The sequence below is a fragment of the Bemisia tabaci genome, chromosome 2 (genome assembly GCF_918797505.1).
Source record: "Bemisia tabaci chromosome 2, PGI_BMITA_v3".
Lineage (NCBI taxonomy): Eukaryota > Metazoa > Arthropoda > Insecta > Hemiptera > Aleyrodidae > Bemisia > Bemisia tabaci.
In genome coordinates, this window is record NC_092794.1 from 74,165,116 (window position 1) to 74,189,225 (window position 24,110).

General features: G+C 37.1%; 1 protein-coding gene across 2 annotated transcripts in view; it reads left to right on the plus strand.

Annotated features, from left to right (window-relative positions):
* Positions 1-24,051, plus strand: part of LOC109039702 (Insulator su(Hw) mRNA adaptor) — an 80,342-nt gene extending 56,291 nt beyond the window's left edge. For both annotated transcript variants that reach the window (XM_019055309.2, XM_019055310.2), the window contains exons 18-21: positions 2,063-2,268; positions 9,242-9,598; positions 19,254-19,316; positions 19,707-24,051. In XM_019055309.2, coding sequence (XP_018910854.1) covers positions 2,063-2,268; positions 9,242-9,598; positions 19,254-19,316; positions 19,707-20,701 — 1,621 coding nt within the window. In that variant the 3' untranslated portion in view covers positions 20,702-24,051. The remainder of the gene's footprint in view (positions 1-2,062; positions 2,269-9,241; positions 9,599-19,253; positions 19,317-19,706) is intronic.
* Positions 24,052-24,110: the final 59 nt, after the last annotated feature.

Consider the following 24,110-nt stretch of genomic DNA (forward strand, 5'->3'; position numbering starts at 1 on the left):
TAATTCAGAAGTCCTGCATTTTTCATTATTTCTCAACCCAGAATGCAACATTTGGATGCAACAATTGAAAGCATTTCAATGAATCTGTACAAAATAGTGCGCAGTTTTTAACATCAGATCCTTTGGAACCACCTTCTACAAAGTTGCTTCATAATTTAAGAAGTGACGAATTCATCTTTGTAAGTTACGTTTAACATGCACAATTCTTTTACTCCTAATCGCGAAAGTCTAGGAAAAGTTAGGAATTTTTTTTCTCAAAAGCCCGTAGACATACTGTAAGGCATAGTGTCACTCTGAGGATACCTGCCGAAGTAGTTATCAAATTGAATTCAAATCATAGGGTACAATAGAGCCTCTTTTTACTGGAATGTCGTTGAAGTCAATCCTTGAATGGTGCATTCCCAGCCCCCTGTTTGCCAAAATTGGGAACCATAGGGTATGTTTTATCACAGTCGGTGATTTCAGAATTGCAGGCTGCGATTGTTTCAGGATTTATTCATTTAAACCAATAATGAGTCTCAGGAATTTTGGCATATTATGCTGGTCTTTATAAGTGAAAGTTAAGAAATTGTGTTTTATTGCAAATTAAGTGTATATATATATATATATATATATATATATTTATACAGGGTGATCCAAAAGTCCCTTCCACCCCCTCTAACTTTTTACCTAATTGAGGTAAAGATTTGAAACTTGGGGGATATTCCTAGGTCAAAGGGAGCTACTTTTTGGCCCCCCTAAAATTTTCAGGGGGGCCCCCCTTAGGGGGGCAACGGCCCCCAACTTTTAATTTTCAAATGGGAAGACCCCCTTTGTGATAGCTCGTTCGAAAGAGCATAAAAAAAGAAAACTTTTTGCGCAAACCCGAAGTCAATATCTCAAACCGTTTCAAAATGGCGGCCGGTTAAAGTTCAAAATGGCCGAAAATTCACACCGGTTATTTGTTGATGGATTTGCGCGAAAATCGGTACGTAGGGGTATTTTGACACGAGAAAAACGAATTTGACGTTAGATTTTCAAAAAAACCAAAATTTCCAAAATTGCCGACGGTTAAAGTTTAAAATGGCCGAAAATTGTCACCTCGGTTTTTTCCGGATGGATTTGCCTAAGACTTGGAATTTGAGAGTATTTTGGCATAAGATAAACAAATTTGAACTTACATTTCTAAAAAAATCAATTTTTTGTCATTTTGAACTTTAACCGGCGGCCATTTTGGAAATTTTGGTTTTTTTGAAAATCTAACGTCAAATTCGTTTTTCTCGTGTCAAAATACCCCAACATACCGATTTTCGCGCAAATCCATCGACAAATAACCGGTGTGAATTTTCGGCCATTTTGAACTTTAACCGGCCGCCATTTTGAGACGGTTTGAGATATTGACTTCGGATTTGCGCGAAAAGTTTTCTTTTTTTATGCTCTTTCGAACGAGCTATCACAAAGGGGGTCTTCCCATTTGAAAATTAAAAGTTGGGGGCCGTTGCCCCCCTAAGGGGGGCCCCCTGAAAATTTTAGGGGGGCCAAAAAGTAGCTCCCTTTGACCTAGGAATATCCCACAAGTTTCAAATCTTTACCTCAATTAGGTAAAAAGTTAGAGGGGGTGGAAGGGACTTTTGGATCACCCTGTATGTCTGAATGATAACAAATCATGAAATATACTTTCGTTTGTCCTAGTTTTTATTATTTAATAACATTTATACCTGAAGGGAAGCCAGAAGCTGGGAAGCCAGAAGCTGGGAACCAGCGCATACAGTATTGCCAGTTGCCACACAAGTGTCTCAGGATTACTGGATAAAATAGCCTCAAAAAGTGACTTCATCAGCACTCCAGTTCAAAGCGACTCTATTGTACATTGATTCAAATATTATTCAACATAACCTCTCTTATTTGTTGCAGTAATGCATTGCTACTTATGGAAGAATAAGTACCTGTTTAAAAGTACTGTACTTAGGTGACGTAAGTGATATAGGATTTACATATATTTCATTTCTATGAATATGCATCTTAAATAAATTAAGCATTGTTTAAAAGTTTTTCCTTTCTTCAAATTACTTAAATTTTTCAGAGATAATAGTGCCAGACGTGACAAGAGTCCAAGCCATGAAGGTACAAACCTTATGACTCCTGGAGTGTCAGAGGACAGTGATGAGCGCGATCTTCGTGGTCACCCGCCAGGAGGACCACCTGGAAACATACCCATCAGCCATTCACTCGGAGGACCGCCCCCCAATGGTGGTCCACCTTCCAGGCATCCACTGCTTGGATTACCAAGTGAGTATCTGCCAAACGTTTAATCTCTAACGTAGTCATAATCATGCTTATAGCGTATTATTTTGGTTGCTACCCTTCTCATTGTTCAACTTTTGTCATCTATTTTCAATCCTAAAACTCAACTTCAAATCAACAAACAAAAATTCAAATTTCTTTGTGATCGATTAATCAATGAGATGATTATTTACAGAATAATCACATGGCTCTACAATTATGCGTCAGTCTCATGAAAACGCTTTGCCTTCACCAACTATTACAACTCTCATGATATGAACTCGCATACCCAGATAATTGAAGGAGTTTTGAATCACTTCTTTGTTTTCCAACATCCCAATAGTATTAATCATGTGCCAATGTGGATAGTTATCACATATCTTCATTTATCAAATTGCGTAAAGAACTAAAAACCCTCAAAAAAGGTAAAAATTCCGCCAAGCCTATGAGATCTTGTCACAAAATTAGTAAGTATGTATCTAAAAAAAATTTCAAAAAGGGGGGGGGGGTTAGTAATCTCTTGAAAATTACAAAAGGAGAAAAGAAAAGTTACTCAAACTCTGTTTTCCATTTCAAACCTCAAAATGTCTGATATCATTTGAGGTCAAGATTTTTTAAGTATAGGTACGCCCCAGAACTAGAACGAGCAAACGGGAAATTAATTCTGCTGAGAGTCCCCTTCAGTTAGTCTCGGGCGCAACCAGCTTACCTTTGAAGCTAGTTTAGTTGCTTTGGTCACTAATACAAGGAAAGATAATTGGATTTGTTTCCTACGAGAAGATGGCGAGGGATAAAATAAAGCAGTTCTTTTTTCAGTCTCAAACCTCAAAATATTTGACATCCTTTAAAGTCAAGATTTTTTACCATCTCCTCGTCTCACTTTCATTTTCGTTTTGCATTTTAGGAAACAAATTCCACTCTCATACATCATTGAAAATTTAATTTTTCGCTAATTAATCCCCTTCATTTCAGGCAGCCACAACTCTTCTTACCTACAATAGCTATGTAAGGAACCATTGTATAATACTTACGAGACCTTCCTCGTTTAGATCAAGAATAGAATAAATGTTTTCAATTCAGATTCTGGCACACTCTTTGAAAATTACAAAACGAAGTCAGGTAGATGAAGGTAGAATTTTTAAAAAGAGCAAAAAAAAAGTAGCTAAAAAATCAACAATTCTGGCGAGACAGTCCCGATACTCTTGTGGGTGTGGTATGGCTGAAAGGGTAGTTCCAATAATAAGGGTAATAGAGCGAGGTTCAAAATTGCCGAAAAATGGAAACGCATCTTTTTACCAGTTCGAGTTGATTTTTCTTTCTTCCTTTTCAGCACTCGCCATTTTCATGTCATCTAGGTCCTTCAAAATTCGGAACGGCTAATTAATATGAGCGCCAGGCGGAAAAATCATAAATTCGACAGTCAGCTCCTTCATTTTAAGTGAACTAATAAATTTCTAAATGAGTCCTCGGGATCTGCCACAAAACGAATTTCATAAGCTTAAAGTGCTAGCTGGAATTTAAGAGGAGTTTTTTCAAGCATTCATGTAATCCTTCCTTTGTTGTTTTACTTGCAATGCTTGTGGCTACACCTTGGTGTCTAAAAGAAGATGGGCTGCAGCTGACACTCAAATGATACGTAGTGAGACTGGCTCGCCAGAATTGTTGATTTTTTTAGCTGTTTTTTTGCTCTTTTTAAAAATTTTACCTTCATCTACCTGACTTCTTTTTTTAATTTTCAAAGATTGTGCCAGAACCTGAATTGAAAACATCTATTCTATTCTTGATCTAAACGAGGAGGGTCTCGTTAGTATTATACAATGGTTCCTTACATAGCTATTGTAGGTAAGAAGAGTTGTGGCTGCCTGAAATGAAGGGGATTAATTAGCGAAAACTTAAATTTTCAATGATGTATGAAAGTGGAATTTGTTTCCTAAAATGCAAAACGAATATGAAAGTGAGACGAGGAGATGGTAGAAAATCTTGACTTTAAAAGATGTCAAATATTTTGAGGTTTGAGACTGAAAAAAGAACTGCTTTATTTTATCCCTCGCCATCTTCTCGTAGGAAACAAATCCAATTATCTTTCCTTGTATTAGTGAAGAAGGCAACTAAACTAGCTTCAAAGGTAAGCTGGTTGCGCCCGAGACTAACTGAAGGGGACTCTCAGCAGAATTAATTTCCCGTTTGCTCGTTCTAGTTCTGGGGCGTACGTATACTTAAAAAATCTTGACCTCGAATGAATCGGCTCATGCGAAAACCTCGAGTGTGACCTCGAGAGAATGCGAAAATTAAATGAAATAAGACGAAAACCAGTAACAATGGTCATTTTTTTCTATCTCACTCAAGTTTATGACAATATATCTCACAATAGGGAATCAATTGCTAGATGAGGTTACTTTCGAGCCTCAATAACAAACCTCTGTTGCAAAAATAAGCACAAGATCGTTGAATTATAATAATCTGACATGATACTTATCCACCCCAATAAGCAAATCAATCAGTCTTATTAATTGATTCGGCTCCTGCGAAAATCGCTAATGTCCATTTTCTCTAATTTTGAGAGAACTGCAAAAAAGTGTAGGAGCCTTTAAAATGCGGAATTGAAAATGTTCAGAAGTTAATTATTACAGGAGAGGATTGTAGAAAAGGATCCCTAACAGTTTCCAGCTCCTCTTCTGTCTGGGACGGAATTATTAAAAAGAAAAGACTGTGGACATTAGCGGTTTTCGCATGATTCGTGAAAATCTCCGAGTTTTGGAACCGTTTGATACTTTCAAAATTCATTCAAAGGATATTAAAACGATAGATTATCATTCAAATAAAGTTGTAAAACTAAAATTCTTGACAATTGCGGCACGTAAAGCAAGTTTCATCACGAAACGACCAGCAATAAACTGGACATCAGCGGTTTTCGCATAATTCATGCATGGTCGGTTCTAAATCATCGAAAACGCATATTTTTCAGTATGCCTTTCGGGTGTAGAAAGTTACCCCTACGTATTTTGATGCGCTGAATCCGATTAGGACCTCAGTTTTTCCCCATTATCCTCAAATTTTCCGGAAAAGCCGATTTTACTAGGAAAAATGACCATTTTAGGGCATTTTCAGTGTTTTTCCGACTGCTATCCCCTGCATAATGTAGGTGAAATTTTTCGTAGCTACGAGATTCAATTGTACCGATGTCTTTTAAACTGATGAGTCCGGAAATAACCTTAATTTTTCCCGTTCACCTCTCAGTTTTCCGGGAAAGCAACTTTATCCCGGGAAAATGAGCAAATTCGACGCATATTTGTCGTGCATGCAATGTATTTTTATAAATTTTCCTAGACCCGTGGTAGCATGTTACTCATGTATTTTGAGCTGCTAAATCCGAATATGACCTCGGTTTCTTTCTATCACGCTTCAGATTTCCGGTGAAGCCGAGCTTTCCGAGCCTAAAATTGTGTATTGTAAAACCTTTGCCGGATCAAAGTATATTCAAAATTCATTGCATAAATGTCTCCGATATGTGAAACATTGGTTCCTTTGTATTTTGATGTGTTGAATTCAAGTATGATCTCAGATTTTTCCGATCACCCATCATTTTTCCGGAAAAGTCGCTTTTCCTAGGAAAACGCTCTTTTCAGATATTTTTGCGATGATTTTTGTGCTCGAAGGAGTTTCAGAAATTCTCTGGTAGGTTATAACGAATTTCTAAGGTCATATTCGGGGTTTTCAGCCCAAATTACATGAGTGTCGATGTATCACATATACGGAAAATGTTTTGAATTTCCCTAGAAGTGGGAACTGTCCGGAAAAGCTTTAGGCCCGGAAAAATCGGTCCTACTAGAAGACGGGGGGTTGTCAAAGATGAGTGAAGGTCAAATTCAAGTTCAGTGCCTCTTAATACAGCAAGAGAGACCTTAAGAGGATCTCGGAAAATTTCTGAAACTCCCCAGAGCAGAAAAATCATAGCAAAAATATCTGAAAAGAGCGTTTTCCTAGGAAAAGCGACTTTTCCAGAAAAATGATGGGTGATCGGAAAAATCTGAGATCATATTTGAATTCAACAGATCAAAATACAAAGGAACCGATGTATCACATGTCGGAGACATTCATCCAATAAATTTTGAATACACTTCGATCCGGCAAAGGTTTTCCAATACACAATTTTAGGCTCGGAAAACTCGGCTTTACCGGAAATCTGAAGTGTGATAGAAAGAAACCGAGGTCATAGTCGGATTTAGCAGCTCAAAATACATGAGTAACATGCTACCACGGGTCCAGGAAAATTTATAAAAATACATTGCATGCCAGACAAATATGCGTCGGATTTGCTCATTTTCCCAGGATATAGTTGCTCTCCCGGAAAACTGAGAGGTGAACGGGAAAAATTAAGGTCATTTCCGGACTCATCAGTTAAAAAGACATCGGTTTAATTGAATCTCGTAGCTACGAAAAATTTTACCTACATTAAGCAGGGGATAGCAGTCGGAAAAACACCGAAAATGCCCCAAAATGGTCATTTTTCCGAGTAAAATCGGCTTTTCCGGAAAATTGGAGGGTGATGGAAAAAAACGGAGGTCATATTCGGATTCAGCGCCTTAAAATGCATAAAGATCACCTAATTTTGTCCACGAGACATTTTTTTTATTTTGATTTGTTGTACAGTATAATGAGGCATATAACGAAAGATGGACATTAACGGTTTTCGCATGATTCGGACCACGGCCCCCCCCCCCCTGAAAAGGGCTTCAAACCTAAGGAACAAACATTTTCACCACATTAATGAGTGTGTTTGACCTCCGAGAGTATTTTAACCCAAAAATCTCAAAATTGAAAAAAGTGAACCTTAGTGGTTTTTGCACGAGCCGATTCAAATGATATCAGACATTTTAAGGTTTGAAATTGAAAAGATAGTTTGAGTAACTTTTCTTTTCTCCTTTTGTAATATTCAAGAGATTACTAACCCCCCCCCCCCCCCCTCATACATACTTACTAATTTTTTGACAAGATCTCATAGGCTTGGCGGAATTTTTACCCTTTTTGAGGGTTTTTTGTGGTTATATCAGTTATTTTTGACTTTACTGCACATGCTGAGCCCATTAGACGCTTATCAAAAGGAAGGAAAATCTTAAACCATGAATATTGGTGGATAAGGATTCATTAGAAACAAAGTTCCTTCTTGATGTTATTTTTCCCCTTGAGATGAAACATATTTCTATCCTTTTAAAGACAGGGAGAACAAAATTAAATACAGGCACTCACAAGAAAATTGTGGTAGTATTTACTGCTGCCTGCATTTATCTTCTTTAATCGGAGTTATGCGGTGATGCTGAAATTAAGGACATGACTTGAAAAACTATGTTAAGAAAAAAATAAAAGAAAAAAAATATTTGGTCAACTTCGGTCCGAATGATATTTATCTAATCAGAGTAGCCAAAAATTTCCAGTCGGTCACCTTTGCATAACCCCTGCTTGATTACCCACAGAAAAATTCCAGCAGGGATCAGTTAATATATTTTGAATGATGTGCTCCAATTTATTTTCAAATAAGAAAAGTTCCTTTTGAAATCGAACTGATTTTCTCAAAACATTTAGAGGAGGTAAATCTCTCAAATAAAATAAAATGAAATAAAATAGCCTTAGCAAATAATTTGCGAGAAATGTTTCTTCCTGCTCATTATAAGTGTTGGAATAGTTACCTAATTTTAATCGTACGTTGTTATGAATGTCAAAGGCTAGCAGTCATGTGAATTCTTGGATGTACATATTGACAAATGAAGTCATTGAAAGTCAATGATGTCCGTAAGCTTTGTAAAGCTAAAAAATACTTCAAAGATGAGCATAAGAAAATTCTAATGTCAGAGTCCTTGTTTATTCAAAGTGAAATAGTTTACTTAAAAAATGTACTTAAAATTTCTGAAAAGACCCATTGCTATGATGATCCTTATGACCTTAGACAACCTTAAGACTACCAAGTAGCGGCAATTAATTAGCGATTATTAATTAACTGCACAATGAATCAGCTCCAAATTCCGCCTGTATGCGAGGAATGAAGTTTGGCAGCCAGAGTGCAAAGGGTTTTGAGTTTTGTTAAGTTTTCGCGGAGATATTTCAAAATAACGCAAAAGTTGAACGGGTTCATGTAAGATACAGTAGCGGCTCCCATTCTCGGTTGCTTGAGATCTCTATAGGCTTGACGGGGTTGCTACCGCTACTAGTAATAGAAAAATTTAGTGTCAATCAAATGGATAACTGAGCAAACTGATAAATACTTATATTTTAGAGTTTCAACTTTGATAGGATTTCTTGAATAATGATCCTGTTGTTCAGTCTGTGTGAATTGAAACATGCAAAGCAAGTACGGATCGCAAGGAGTTAATAGAGGACTGCCTACAACACGAAAAAATCCGGCGCCAGCCAAATTTCAAGATTTTTTGATCTCATGTTCCTCACAATCCCTGGAGGAATATGAGCTTTTAAATTCGAACTTTTTGTATGACAGCCCCCAGAAAAGTGGGTCTGAGGAATGTGGCACTGTGGTTTTTGGCTGTTTTACGCTCTCTATACAGTGGCTAAATGTTGGTAGTTGAGGAGTGAGCTCCTTTTTACTCGCCTCGGCTCAGCCAGGAGATAAAACAGCGCGTCGAATCAGTAAAAAAAATTCTCTGCGTCTTCAACTCAGTGATGGTGCCATTTATTTGTGTAATCACAAATTTTTGCCAATTAATGCGTTTTTTTCCAGATTTTCTTAAGATCGGCACACAGAAAACTCAAGTTCAAAACCTCATCTTACTCAGAAGATCGTAAGGAACATCATATCAAGAAATTTAGCTGGTGCCAAATTTCTTAGTATTGTGTGCTCAGACCTTTAGAATACTAAAATAATTCAGTCTTATCTATCTCAAAGATCAAAAGGTATTCTAAAATCCATTTTTTAACTTATGTTTTTTGTCTTTTAAACTAAGGATGATGACTACCTACTTGTGTTCTTTAGGTGGTCCAGAAATATTCGGTCTTCACGGACCCGGACCTGAGGGCTTAAACTTCCGCCCACCTCACTCCAATGACAAATTCGATTGTCCACCTCTGGACGCTCTACCGCCAGATTTCTGCCCTCCTCTCAAAGACTTTGAGGAATTTGATCCACGGGACGCCGATTTCCCTATGAGAGATCGCCCTGGCTTCGACCCACAGAGGCATCCACCTGGCAGAGGTCCATTTGAAGGTCCTATTGATGATTTTGGTCAAGCAGGCATGTTCGAGCCCCGAACTCGGCCTGACTTCTTCCCGCCGCATGGTATGAGAGGTCCACGACCTCGTGGCATGCCACCCTTGTTAAGTGGTCCTCCAGGTAATTCATTTTTTTCTTTTCTTTTCTTTTTATTTATGCATAAGCATTAGGGTTGTAAATTGCATGCATTTTGCAAAATCAACTAGTTTGAACAAAATCGAGGTCTAAACCTAAAAATCAGAATTTCATCACAAAATTGACCACTAATTGGAATATGCATATAAGGGTGCGACAAAAAAATTAAAAGTCTGAAATGTTCCGCTCCCAGACGGCAATCGATGGCACTTGGCAATGAAGCATTTTTGCCAAAATTTGGGCTTATTTCAACTATTTTAAATGGTGTCAAAGGTCAATTTTGTGATGAAATTCTGATTTTTAGGTTTAGACCTCGATTTTGTTCAAAAAAGTTGATTTTACGCTGAAATTGTGCGTTTACAAGAAAAATGCCATAGAAATTAAGTTGTAGAGGATGAAATTTCGCTTTAGAAAAACATATTTGTAAATTATAAGAATCAAATTAGACTATAGAAACTCACCTTGGTATTTATATTTTTGGTCCTCCGAATTTCTGAGGTCTTACAAAGTATCAGTGTAAAAGACTCATTTTTCACGAAAATCATCATCATTAATATAAACTTCGAAGGATTCAGACTTTCAGCGATTCCACCTTTTTCCATTTCACTCGAGGGGAAGTGTCCCCTCCGTGCCTCTCTTCCCCGGTCACCCGGTGACTGACGCTGCGCTGTGCTGAACGGTTCAGCCTTAACCTTTCCCCTACGTTTGACCGTTCCCCACTCCTCTGTCAATCGAACCATGCCACCGCTTACGCATTGTCGCTGGCCCACCCAGGTACCAGGGCACCTAGCGGCCAGCGGTCAGTTGATGATAAATCTCGCTGATGCTCCCAAGCAGCTACGCATAGATTACGCCAGCGAATTATTTTCCGAATAATCAGAATTTCTTCAACAGTAATTTTCTTTATTTATTTGACTGTACTTTTTCTCTGATTTACTGTGTTTTCCTTGCTTCTCTGCTGTGTTTTTCTTAAATCTCCTCGGTGTTTTTATTTTATCTTGCTAATGCTCACACGCAGCTGAGCTCAGATTACCCTAGTGGAGTCGTTTTCTTTGTTATTTTTCTTTATTTTTTTCTTTGTTATACTGTGCTTTTCTTGAATCTCTTCTGCGTTTCTCTGTCTTTTCTTTTCCTTTCTGTTCTAACATTTCTTTTCCTATATTTTGTTCTCTGAGGATATTTTTGATAAATTAAGCATGAATCCAGCTTCAATTGATGACGTATTGCAGGACGCGTTGTCTGGCAACACAATTAATTTGTTTTTTGACATTGTGCGTCATATGACGAACTCCTGACCTGTCAATGTAAATTTTATGGGTTTGTGGGATTTCATAGGCCCAGCTCAATTGAATAATGGCAAATTTATTCAAATTTTGAGTAGCAGGCCCACCGGGAATACAAATGAAATTTACCACTGGGTAACTTTTTATTATTTTAACAACACTGTAAAAAGGGGAAATGTATATTAATACTTATCATTTAAGGAAGCGCAACTAAAATTTCAGTAATTTTTTCCGAAAAGTAAAAAAAAAAAAAGTGGCTAAAGATGGTTCCTCACTTTCTCGTGATGATGGCTGTTTCTGCTATGTGGGAACCGTCCATTTCAAGATACAGTCCATCTCTTGCCCCGTCATTATTATTCTACAAGTTAACTGTAGAGTGAAAATGTAATAATGTTTTCTATGAAATCTTCATAATGACGTGAGAAAAAATTCGCAACCACCACAAAATCGGCTCGCGTAGCGAGTGACCGGGGGTCCAGGCGGCGCAGCCCCCCGGCTAGACGTGCCGGGCGCCCGCGAGCGCCCAGAACGGCTAGTAAGTCCATATACATGAACTAGACAAGTGCTGAGGATACAAATGTCATCAGAACTTCCTCAGTTTCAACCAAAGGTCCCATTTTTTTTGCAAAATCCTCCAAAAAGTGTACGGCTCAAAAAGCAGGATTGTGCAATAAGGGAGAAAAATTGTGTGACAAACTTTCCCTATGTAGTCGTCATCAGTGGGTCTTCCTGAAGAACTTCCTAAAAGTTAAACATGGTCCGACCCAGGAACACCCCTCTAAAGTACCTAACATTCAAAATGGATGCTGTAATAAGGGGATCCGGAAAATCTATATTTGAAGATGTTCATTCTGTGTCATGTAAGGTATCATTTTCTCTGTAATTATGGTCGTAGATTTCATATATGAACTCAACAAGGGGCCCCAGTCTAAGGGGATGCCCCAAATCAAAGAAGTCCGCCAAATGTGGAAGGCAGGAGGTTGCATTTTTTTTCACATATTCACGAAAGAAACAAGGCAAGTGAGGTGTCTCTATTTCCATGCATTTATGGCCAACGAACCTAAATTTGATATTAATAATGTATTTAATTAAAGAGATTATAAGAAACAGGACTACGGAAATAAATGTAATCTGGGAGACGTGTGTTTGCATTTTTATGAGTTAATGTGTCAACATGTACTCTTTCCAAATTCTCGCGGGTCTTCCCTGTTCTTTAGCAATCCCTGCAAATGATTTGTCCTCAATCAATTTCCTATTACTGTACATCTCATAAACTTGTTCTTGGATTTGAGACTATCCTCTTCATTACGGGTGGGGGGGGGGGGGGTGTGCATTTATGCCTTCATGTATAAAATTTACGATTAAATTTACAAAGGAATGGAAGCACATCACTTGCCTTGTTTCTTATATGAATATGTAAAAAAAATGCAACCTCCTGCCTTCCACATTTGGCGGACTTCTTTGATTTGGGGCGTCCCCTTAGACTGGGGCCCCTTGTTGAGTTCATATATGAAATCTACGACCATAATTAAATAGGAAATGATACCTTACATGACACAGAATAAACATTTTCAAATATCGATTTCCCGGATCCCCTTATTACAGCTGCCATTTTGAATGTCAGGTACTTTTAGGGGTGTCCCGGGGTCAGACCATGTTTAACTTTTAGGAAGTTATTCAGGAAGACCCACTGATGACGACTACATAGGGAAAGTTCGTCACGCAATTTTTCTCCTCTATTGCACAATCCTGCTTTTTGAGCCGTACAAATTTTGGAGGATTGTGCAAAAAAATGGGACCTTTGGTTGAAACTGAGGAAGTTCTGATAACATTTGTATCCTCAGCACTTGTCTATAGTTCATGTATATGGACTTATTTTCGTGAAAAATGAGTCTTTTACACTGATAATTTGTAAGACCTCAGAAATTCGGAGGACCAAAAATATAAATACCAAGGTGAGTTTCTATAGTCTAATTTGATTCTTATAATCTACAAATATGTTTTTCGAAAGCGAAATTTCATCCTCTACAACTTAATTTCTATGGCATTTTTCTTGTAAACGCACAATTTCAGCGTAAAATCAACTTTTTTGAACAAAATCGAGGTCTAAACCTAAAAATCAGAATTTCATCACAAAATTGACCTTTGACACCATTTAAAATAGTTGAAATTAGCCCAAATTTTGGCAAAAATGCTTCATTGCCAAGTGCCATTGATTGCCGTCTGGGAGCGGAACATTTCAGACTTTTAATTTTTTTGTCACACCCTTTTATGCATATTCCAATTGAATCGGCTCGTGCAAAAACCACTAAGGTTCACTTTTTTCAATTTTGAGATTTTTGGGTTAAAATACTCTCGGAGGTCAAACACACTCATTAATGTGGTGAAAATGTTTGTTCCTTAGGTTTGAAGCCCTTTTCAGGGGGGGGGCCGTGGTCCGAATCATGCGAAAACCGTTAATGTCCATCTTTCGTTATATGCCTCATTATACTGTACAACAAATCAAAATAAAAAAAATGTCTCGTGGACAAAATTAGGTGATCTTTATGCATTTTAAGGCGCTGAATCCGAATATGACCTCCGTTTTTTTCCATCACCCTCCAATTTTCCGGAAAAGCCGATTTTACTCGGAAAAAATGACCATTTTGGGGCATTTTCGGTGTTTTTCCGACTGCTATCCCCTGCTTAATGTAGGTAAAATTTTTCGTAGCTACGAGATTCAATTAAACCGATGTCTTTTTAACTGATGAGTCCGGAAATGACCTTAATTTTTCCCGTTCACCTCTCAGTTTTCCGGGAGAGCAACTATATCCTGGGAAAATGAGCAAATCCGACGCATATTTGTCTGGCATGCAATGTATTTTTATAAATTTTCCTGGACCCGTGGTAGCATGTTACTCATGTATTTTGAGCTGCTAAATCCGACTATGACCTCGGTTTCTTTCTATCACACTTCAGATTTCCGGTAAAGCCGAGTTTTCCGAGCCTAAAATTGTGTATTGGAAAACCTTTGCCGGATCGAAGTGTATTCAAAATTTATTGGATGAATGTCTCCGACATGTGATACATCGGTTCCTTTGTATTTTGATCTGTTGAATTCAAATATGATCTCAGATTTTTCCGATCACCCATCATTTTTCTGGAAAAGTCGCTTTTCCTAGGAAAACGCTCTTTTCAGATATTTTTGCTATGATTTTTCTGCTCTGGGGAGTTTCAGAAATTTTCCGAGATCCTCTTAAGGTCTCTCTTGCTGTATTAAGAGGCACTGAACTTGAATTTGACCTTCACTCATCTTTGACAACCCCCCGTCTTCTAGTAGGACCGATTTTTCCGGGCCTAAAGCTTTTCCGGACAGTTCCCACTTCTAGGGAAATTCAAAACATTTTCCGTATATGTGATACATCGACACTCATGTAATTTGGGCTGAAAACCCCGAATATGACCTTAGAAATTCGTTATAACCTACCAGAGAATTTCTGAAACTCCTTCGAGCACAAAAATCATCGCAAAAATATCTGAAAAGAGCGTTTTCCTAGGAAAAGCGACTTTTCCGGAAAAATGATGGGTGATCGGAAAAATCTGAGATCATACTTGAATTCAACACATCAAAATACAAAGGAACCAATGTTTCACATATCGGAGACATTTATGCAATGAATTTTGAATATACTTTGATCCGGCAAAGGTTTTACAATACACAATTTTAGGCTCGGAAAGCTCGGCTTCACCGGAAATCTGAAGCGTGATAGAAAGAAACCGAGGTCATATTCGGATTTAGCAGCTCAAAATACATGAGTAACATGCTACCACGGGTCTAGGAAAATTTATAAAAATACATTGCATGCACGACAAATATGCGTCGAATTTGCTCATTTTCCCGGGATAAAGTTGCTTTCCCGGAAAACTGAGAGGTGAACGGGAAAAATTAAGGTTATTTCCGGACTCATCAGTTTAAAAGACATCGGTACAATTGAATCTCGTAGCTACGAAAAATTTCACCTACATTATGCAGGGGATAGCAGTCGGAAAAACACTGAAAATGCCCTAAAATGGTCATTTTTCCTAGTAAAATCGGCTTTTCCGGAAAATTTGAGGATAATGGGGAAAAACTGAGGTCCTAATCGGATTCAGCGCATCAAAATACGTAGGGGTAACTTTCTACACCCGAAAGGCATACTGAAAAATATGCGTTTTCGATGATTTAGAACCGACCATGCATGAATTATGCGAAAACCGCTGATGTCCAGTTTATTGCTGGTCGTTTCGTGATGAAACTTGCTTTACGTGCCGCAATTGTCAAGAATTTTAGTTTTACAACTTTATTTGAATGATAATCTATCGTTTTAATATCCTTTGAATGAATTTTGAAAGTATCAAACGGTTCCAAAACTCGGAGATTTTCACGAATCATGCGAAAACCGCTAATGTCCACAGTCTTTTCTTTTTAATAATTCCGTCCCAGACAGAAGAGGAGCTGGAAACTGTTAGGGATCCTTTTCTACAATCCTCTCCTGTAATAATTAACTTCTGAACATTTTCAATTCCGCATTTTAAAGGCTCCTACACTTTTTTGCAGTTCTCTCAAAATTAGAGAAAATGGACATGAGCGATTTTCGCAGGAGCCGAATCAATTAATAAGACTGATTGATTTGCTTATTGGGGTGGATAAGTATCATGTCAGATTATTATAATTCAACGATCTTGTGCTTATTTTTGCAACAGAGGTTTGTTATTGAGGCTCGAAAGTAACCTCATCTAGCAATTGATTCCCTATTGTGAGATATATTGTCATAAACTTGAGTGAGATAGAAAAAAATGACCATTGTTACTGGTTTTCGTCTTATTTCATTTAATACTGTTTTGTAATCAGAGCAAAAAATAGTCTCAACCTGAAATTTGGATAGTTTTTTTTTTTTTTTTTTTTTGTACTAAAGAGATGCAGAGATAATGATGAATCCTGGAATTGCCCCAGTATTCCCTTGAGAAATGGTGATAAAATAGTAGTTCTGCTTTCTCAGCGCTCTCTGGCGGTTTGCAACAACTAGCTGCCATGGTCCTCTATTGTCTCGTTACCCCTCTGAGAGTTGGCATGCCCTCACTTCTTCCATAATTCCCTGTTGCTTTCGTTTTACATACAACTTTATTAAACCCCTGAAAAATATTTGAAAAATTTTGACTTGTCTCTCACTGAAGAGGTTTGATGACCTATGAAAACCAATTATTTTTGTTAATGATAAAGCTTCTTTTGTCTAAAAAAACTGAAGTTACATATGTCGATGGTGTGATGTGGGTGATTTTCATCCTTAAGAGCACCTCACCTTTAGAGAGGGACCAATTTTTTTAAATGGACCAAACCAAAGTTTCTGTGATCTTGAACTCTTCTATGCAGTGAAAAGTCATTGTAAGTAGCCAAAAAGATTTTGAAAAATGAAAAAATTTAACCCATCCTGTCACTATCTTTGAGCTTTTTAAGGAACCTTTTGAGCATCTTCAAATGGTAGTTAAAATATAACTATTTTTGGAAAGTAAGTCAATTCGGAAGTGCAAAGTTTAATTAAACTTTTAAATATTTTATTTCTTGCCATCCAATGCCCGCAGACACACAAAAATGGTTAAAAGAATGCACACAAATGATTAAAAAAAAAAAAAAAAAAAAAAAAAAAAAAAAAAAAAAAAAAAAAATTACCTCCATTTTGACCCATTTTCTGTTCTAGAAAAAATATCAATTACCCTGTGATGACAGTAGACGTCTAAAAAATTTTGATTAGCAAGTTCATACCAAGTTTATGGAAGAAAAATTTCTACTTGGTTCTTATGTCCATTCTTCTCCCTCGTATGATACCAACGCTTGCATTGACAACATCAAAAACACTTCAGTTTGGCTGTTCTTTTGTCCTTGAAAATGTATGAAAATTTGTGGCAAACTAGATGATAGTGTCAGTACAAAAGTAAGAATTTTACTTGATTTCTGGGTTTTTCTTCGTTCACTAAGTGATTCCCGCACCCGCAAGTATATTAATATTATCTAGGAACCCGAATTTGCTGTTCTTTGTATCCGGAAAATTTTCAGCAACTTGCAATGTCAGTGGAGGTCTAAAAATTGTGAAATTCATGTTAATTGCATATTTTTGGCGGGGTAACCCTAGAAACTAGATTTTATCTCTATGGCGTATGATGCCTGAAAATTTATGATTAATGTAAAGTTATCGCAGTGTTTCTTTCTGTCCCCTCTAAATATGAATGACTCTAAATGTGTCCCTACGTCTTGCAACTTCCTTACCAAGATTTACCTTGATGCAAGAGGTTAGGCTTACATTTCGTCGCCCCCACAACGAAGGGGCGTATCAAGATTTTGACTACTTTTCAGGAGAGCAAAAATAAGATTTTGAAGAACGTAATTCCTTCGCCGCTGGGTCCCTAATTAACGTATCTGATTTTTCTTTTCGCACTCAGCACCAGAAAAAGATCAGGATTTTAAATATCATATTGAATTCTTAAAACTATGCCTAGCAGCCCTGATATCATTGAAATATTAGAAAAGGGTCCTGATACGCCCATTGGCGGAACACTGAATTGGGCACCTCCGCTGCTCCGCCGCGTCCTCTCGGCGGGCGTATCACCTTGTTGCGCTATATCTTCCCTCATTTCATTCCTTACTTGTTAGTTCTTTCACTTAATTTATTTTCTTTGAGTTTGATTTTTCTTCCGAATTTTTTCTAGGTGGGCAGTTTTGTGTATTTATTATGGTTTAAGGTAACAACATCCTTTTTGAGATGTCTAAAAGGTTACGAAAATGAGAAAATCAAGAAAGCGTATATGTAATCAGAATTTTCAAAAGCAGTGTCTCGTTAATAAGACTTTAAAGGAATCTATGCTGAAGTTATAAACATAAGAGGATATATTTTATGTCTTCCTTGATAGTTTTACATACTTCAATTTAGGGCTGTTTATGTATAAACAATGCCTTGATAATAATATTTAAGAAAAAGAGGAGGTTTAAATTCAAAGAGATGTGTCGATATTTCAATTTTAGGGCACACTATGACATTTCATTTTAAAAGATAAAGTAAAACCACTTTTTTCATTCGCCAAAGATGAAAAAATGTTAACTGTTAAGATTAACTGCATTAGGATGCTTAATTTTATTTCTGACACGACAAGTCAAATTTGGTTAACTGCATTTACTTTTGATCAATAAGAGGTCGCAACTTGAAGTGTTTAAAAATAATGTTTTCATTGCCACTCCAAATGTATTTTTGCCATCCTTAATTGCTGGAAATTAATAATCTTACTAAAAGATTTGTTACGTTAAAATATATTGGAAATCTCATATCCATATTGGAATCTCATTATCTGAACAAAACGGCGGAAAGATTTTGGCTTTTATTCAATTTAAAATACTTCATTTTGCTTTCTCTTAATGACCAGGTAGTAAAAGCTGTGTATGGACAGTTAGAACAATAAAGTTAAATATGAATGATGAATGTTCAATTAAATGATGAAGCAAGAGTATGCCTGAAAAATCAAAGAATCAACCATCGATACTAGTCAATTTACACTTATTATAATTACAGGTGAAAGACAAATGAAAACGAACATGATTACATTTGATACGTCGTCAAAAGAGAACCATTAGAGCTAACGAAGTGTTTATTGGCATGTAAACAGAAACTTGAAAAATCGTGACCATTGAGAATCTTTTGACATTTGCCGTCTATACATCCCCGGACAATTTAGATCTTTTCCCAGAAAATCCTGTCAAACCAAAATTAAGAGGCGAAAAGCCATCAACATCAATGAATCCCGACTGACAATACGAATCACCCGGCAAATTAGATTTCCTGAGTCCTGACGATTAACAAAAAAGGGCTCTTTAGGCTGTTGCATTAAAACACGCCGACAAATAATAAAAAAATACCGCCAGATTGATCTAAAATCTGTAGCAGGAATAACAAAATGCAGAAACAATAACTGAGAAACACACCCGATCAATGAGTGACGGGCATATTGTGTCGCGCACACGGAAAGGGTCTGATTTTCGAGGACTTATCATTGAGAAGAAGTCAGGTAGCGGACACCGCGAAGCGGCGTATCATCGAAACCCTCGCGTTTGCTGTATGATGCGCCCGTTTGCCGAATTCAGAAAAGGTCTTTCTTATGATACGCCTTTTTGTTTTTCCTTAATAACTCAGTTAATATTGGGAGTTGAGCTCTCAAAGTAGGCTCGATGGAAGAAGGAGCTTGAGGTACAGAAGAATCCATTCATAACTCAAAACGGCCAATTTTGATGATACGCCCCTTTGTCGTCAGGGCGACGAATTATGCCATAATTGTAATATACCTTTCATACTTTCTAGGTTTAATGGGTCTAATGTTTCCTCCCCGAGGCCCCATGGGAATGCGAGGAGCTCCAAGACCTGGTCAGTATTTTACTTTTATTTCAGTGATTTTTTAATCGAACAACCCGTTTTTTTGCATCTGATAATGTGGCCTCATAAGACTGCTCGATCTCTTTTGACCATGGTTTTATCGCTCATTATTGGAGTGATTTTTCTTGCAAGTAAGAGAATTTATTAAATAAAAAATGGGCATCCAAGTTTGGAACAGGCAACAGTCTGGATGACTCATGAACCAAAAGAAAAAGGAATTACATGTAGTCAAAGTACAAGTATTAAAAAAAATTGTGGTAATTATATCAGAAAGTGTGATATCATACTACCCAATGTAATGAAACAAAACATTGTGTTTGTGTGTGTAGACATATACCTGGCAACGGCAGTACAGTAGTGATCTCTTTATTTTTTGCACAGGTATCTGGCTTGATCCGATTGGAGGTCTGAATGGTCCGCCACCGAGAGGTCCAAACCCTGAAGATTTGTTCCGAGGACCAGCCTTTGAAGACTCTCCATTTGGTAGTCATGCCCGAGGGAACCAGTGGCGACCTCGTGATGACGATCGTCGGAGAGGCCGTGATGAAGAACGTTTTGGTGACGGCCGCAGAGAGAATAAAGACACAGGTAGGCAAGGAAGAACAGAGGAGGAAAACACCCTCAACCAACTTCGAGGGAGATCAAGCGAACCGGTGAGTGAACCCTCCGCAAAGGAGGATCTGCCCAAAGTTGAACGGCAGTTAGAGACGGTTATGTCAGCAAGTGAGCAACAGCCAGTGAGTGAGTCAGAACAAATGAGTGAGTCCCAGTTAGTAAATGAGGTACAGCCCCCAAGTGAATCACAGTCAGTCAGTGAGTCACAGCAAACAAGTGAGTCCGCAGCCTCTGCAGAATGTCAAGAGTTGGCTGGGGAGTCTACCTTGGTAAATGAGCCAATCAAATCAAATGAACCAATTCAGTTGACAGAGCAAAATCAATCACCAAATCAGTCAACTGAACAAGAACTGCCTATTTTTGAACCGCCCGTTAGTATAGCAAATATATCTGCAGAACTTAGTAAAACGCCTTGTATGATTACTAACACTGTCAATCTAAGGGAAGCAAATACTAGTGCACCTGAAGTAGCTAGTGAGATTAGTAGTAATGTTGAAAATAATAATCAAGAGATTGAGTCTTTCAACAGTTTAGAAATTAATCAGGCTAATAATGAAGAAATGAATAAACCGTGTGTGACAAGTGAAATACCTACAGAATTTGAGCTTGATTCGATGCCTGTTAAAGAAATGTCTGTAAAGAACGTTATTGAAAAGGATAGCAGTGAATATATAGACCTTCCTCAAGCAACAGGACTAGTGACACAAGTGTCAGAAAACAGTGTGGAAGGAACTGAAAATGAAAATTCTGAAACAACCTAGTCTGTTTTTTGTTGCAACTTACTTTGCTTCTAATAGAGTAACTTGGCTGCTCTAAAGCCAGTTAATCCTGAAGGTGGTAATGATTTTCATCACCATCATTTTAATAATTATTTATTTATTTTTTTTCAATTGACCTCAATTTTAGTTTTGAAATTTGGTATAATAGTCTACGGACTGAAGTACAGTGTATATATGACTGTAATCAAATTTGTTTTGCCGAAATTCTTGAGGAGAATATGGTTTCTTAGAAATCGATTGTTACATGGATAAGTATTTTTTCGGTTATTATAAGGGTCACCCAGACAGTAAGGTCTCCCTTTAAAGTTTGTTAATGCCAGGAAAATCCAATCACACCATTGGATTCAGGCTCAATTAAAGTTCTCATTTTTGTAATTGAACCATGGGAAAGAGTGCAGTTTTTCTGCGCTGCTGTTTAAAATAGAAGAAATTATGAAGGGAAACGATGTTGACTAAAGTCCATGATTAAGAGAGACCCTCGGTGGATTTTGGAAGAACATTGATGAAAAGGTGACAAACTTGGTGAAGAATTGATTTATAACCAACCTGCTGAGTTCTTTGATGAAGTGATTCACCAGCTTGTGCCAAGGTTTCAAAATGCATGGATCTCAGCGACGTTGGTTACGTTGAAAAGTAAATTTAAAAGGTAATATTAACAAAGTTTCTTATTTTCCTTGCAATAAACGATTACATATGTGCAATACTTTTTCAAAGCAGTTTTGAGGGGTCCAAATCCGGCGGTGAGAGTGATGACAGTGGAAGAGGAGGGGGCGGACAAACTGCTCTCCTTGACATTCCTATGGTTCAATTTTAATAAATGAGAACTTAAATTAAAGCGGGGAGTATACTAAATTCAATGGCGTATTCGGTTTTCTCTAGCACAAACAGTTTGCAAAAAAATCTACAGATCTTACTCCCTGGATGATCCTTGTAGTTGTCTAGCCCTATTTTTTTTTCTTTTTATCTTTCTCCTGGGTTTTCCTCTCTTAAGGTGATTCTATGTTATCTAGGGACTAGATTAGCCACTATGCTGCGCTGCTATGCGGTTTGTGTCTTTGAGAAGCAATAATTATTTTTACGTACAAGATAAAGCAAGAAACTGATCCATAACGTGTAGCAGCATCAATACTGAGTAGCATGACATCAAATTTGTTAAGATTCATTGTAAATTTGTATTTGAAACTCCGATAACGGACGTCGCCCAATTGACTCAATGTGTAAGAGAGAAATAGCGCTATAATGACTCCCTCTTACACGTTGAGTCAATGGGCAACATCTGTTATCGTAGTTTCAAATATAAATTTTCAATTAATCTTCACAAATTTGAGGTCATTCTACTCAGTATTCATGCTGCTATATGCTATGGATCAGTTTCCTGCATTATCTTGTACATTACAATAATTATTGCTTCTCAAAAACTTAAACCGTGAGGCAGTGCAGCATGGTGGTGAATCTCTGCCATAGATCACCTAGAATCGCCTTACAGATTTACAATGTCTATCTCTGTTTAATGAGAACACCATTTAACCACGAATTACTTCAAAATTAGGTATGTTTTATTACCTTTAGCAAATGAAAAAAGTGAAACAAAGTTCGAAGATTTTTACTGTTCATAAAAATGCACGCAATAAACTTAATTTCACATCTGTTTGAGCTAATGGGTGCAACCTTTGATAGAACAATCTAACATTTTAATGTCATTAAACCTTTCTTAATATTCTTTTATTTTTGTAATCACAGAAATTTTATCCTGTCTTTATCTCAATAGAAATTAAGCCTTCATCAAAGTCATTGTGAGTTTTGAAGCGATTAGAACTTCAAAACTAAATTAACGCATTGCTATGCTAGTATTAATCTCTTTACTCATAGTCTCGTGCGTGATCTTAGAATGCCAATAATCAGTTTTTAAGCAAAGATACCTCGTTTTTCGGACACGGCAATCTTACGGTGGTTTTTGCTGTTGTGAGGAAAATCATTGTTGTCAAGGTATTTTGACTCCCAGTTGATAGACAAGTACATGAGTGCATACATTTGCTTTCACAGCGCTCTCTGGCGCTCTAACACTTGGCTGCCAAAGTCGTCCATCATCCCAAAAACAAGTGCATGAGTGAAAGTCTAATTCTGAGGATCCAGGAAGTAAAGTCGCCTTGGTTTTCAGAACACGAAAAATTGGTCTAACTATTAGGTTAGCCTGTTGTTACAGTGCTAACCATGATAGAATTTTAATCCTCAATTTACAAAATTCCCAAAAATTTTTCAAGGATGTTTTTCAAGGAAGTGATAAACCTTCTGGTAGGCTTGTTGACCTTCTCTTTCATACTGGTAGGCTTTTCTCTGATTGTGGGTTTCAGGAGAATGTAACTGGAAATCATTCAACAGTGCTTCCCAGCGAATTGAATTTGGGAACCCATTTTATCCTTAATATTCTTTCATATTGCTTAATGCTTTGTACATTAAAATAACCAAAGTTGACCGAAGATTCTAGTAGGTAGTCCTCCCATCACTGTCGTCAAAAATTATTGGAGTCAGTCCTTCTAAGCGTACATTTTATTTAAATGAATTTCTATAAATTAACCCATATCCAGTAGTTTACTTAAATGATAGATTTGCAATGTCTTTTTTTGTCACATGGATTGATTCTCTCTATTTATGAGCAAACTGATTGACAGCTGGGTTAGCTTTTCTTCCATTTTAAATTATTATTGCAGTAGCAAATAATGTGAATTGAACCTGATTCTCTTTATGTTTCCTCATTCTTTCTTTCTTTTTTCCCCGCCTCTGTATTTGTTATTAAGACCTTGTTCTAAGTACCCCAAATTAAACGTGATACTTTCTGCCCATTTTTTTTTCTTCTTTTTTTTTGTGGAACAAATGAGATGAATGGCTGGCTCTCTCACATTATTTTTTAACCAGCTTGTGTTTCATTGTTTCTACTTATGAATATATTATGGTCCAGTTTCCAGCTTAATTATTTGTTGTGAGGATTATATGTGTTTAAAATCTTTCATCCTATGATTTGAAAAATTAGTCGGAATTCTTGTGAACAATTAAGCAGAGATAGACAAAGGAACATGAGAAGTAGTTAGGAAAATTGTGCTAACTGCATTCTAAGGTATTTTTCCTGTAACTTGCTTAACATGAGAGCCAAGTCACAAAGTACCTGTGGTATTAGCATAGTCCTAGATCTAAGACATCATTTTTTGTCCCTGAACTTTGTAATGTTTCCTCTCTCTATCATTGGTTTTATCTACTCAGAATCAAATTGTTAATCACGTGTAATTTATTTGTTGGAATTTTATACAATTTTAAAATGGAAATTTTTACGAAACTTTCATGAGTCTATTTTTATGACCCCAAGAAATATTTTAAAATAATAATAATAATAATAATA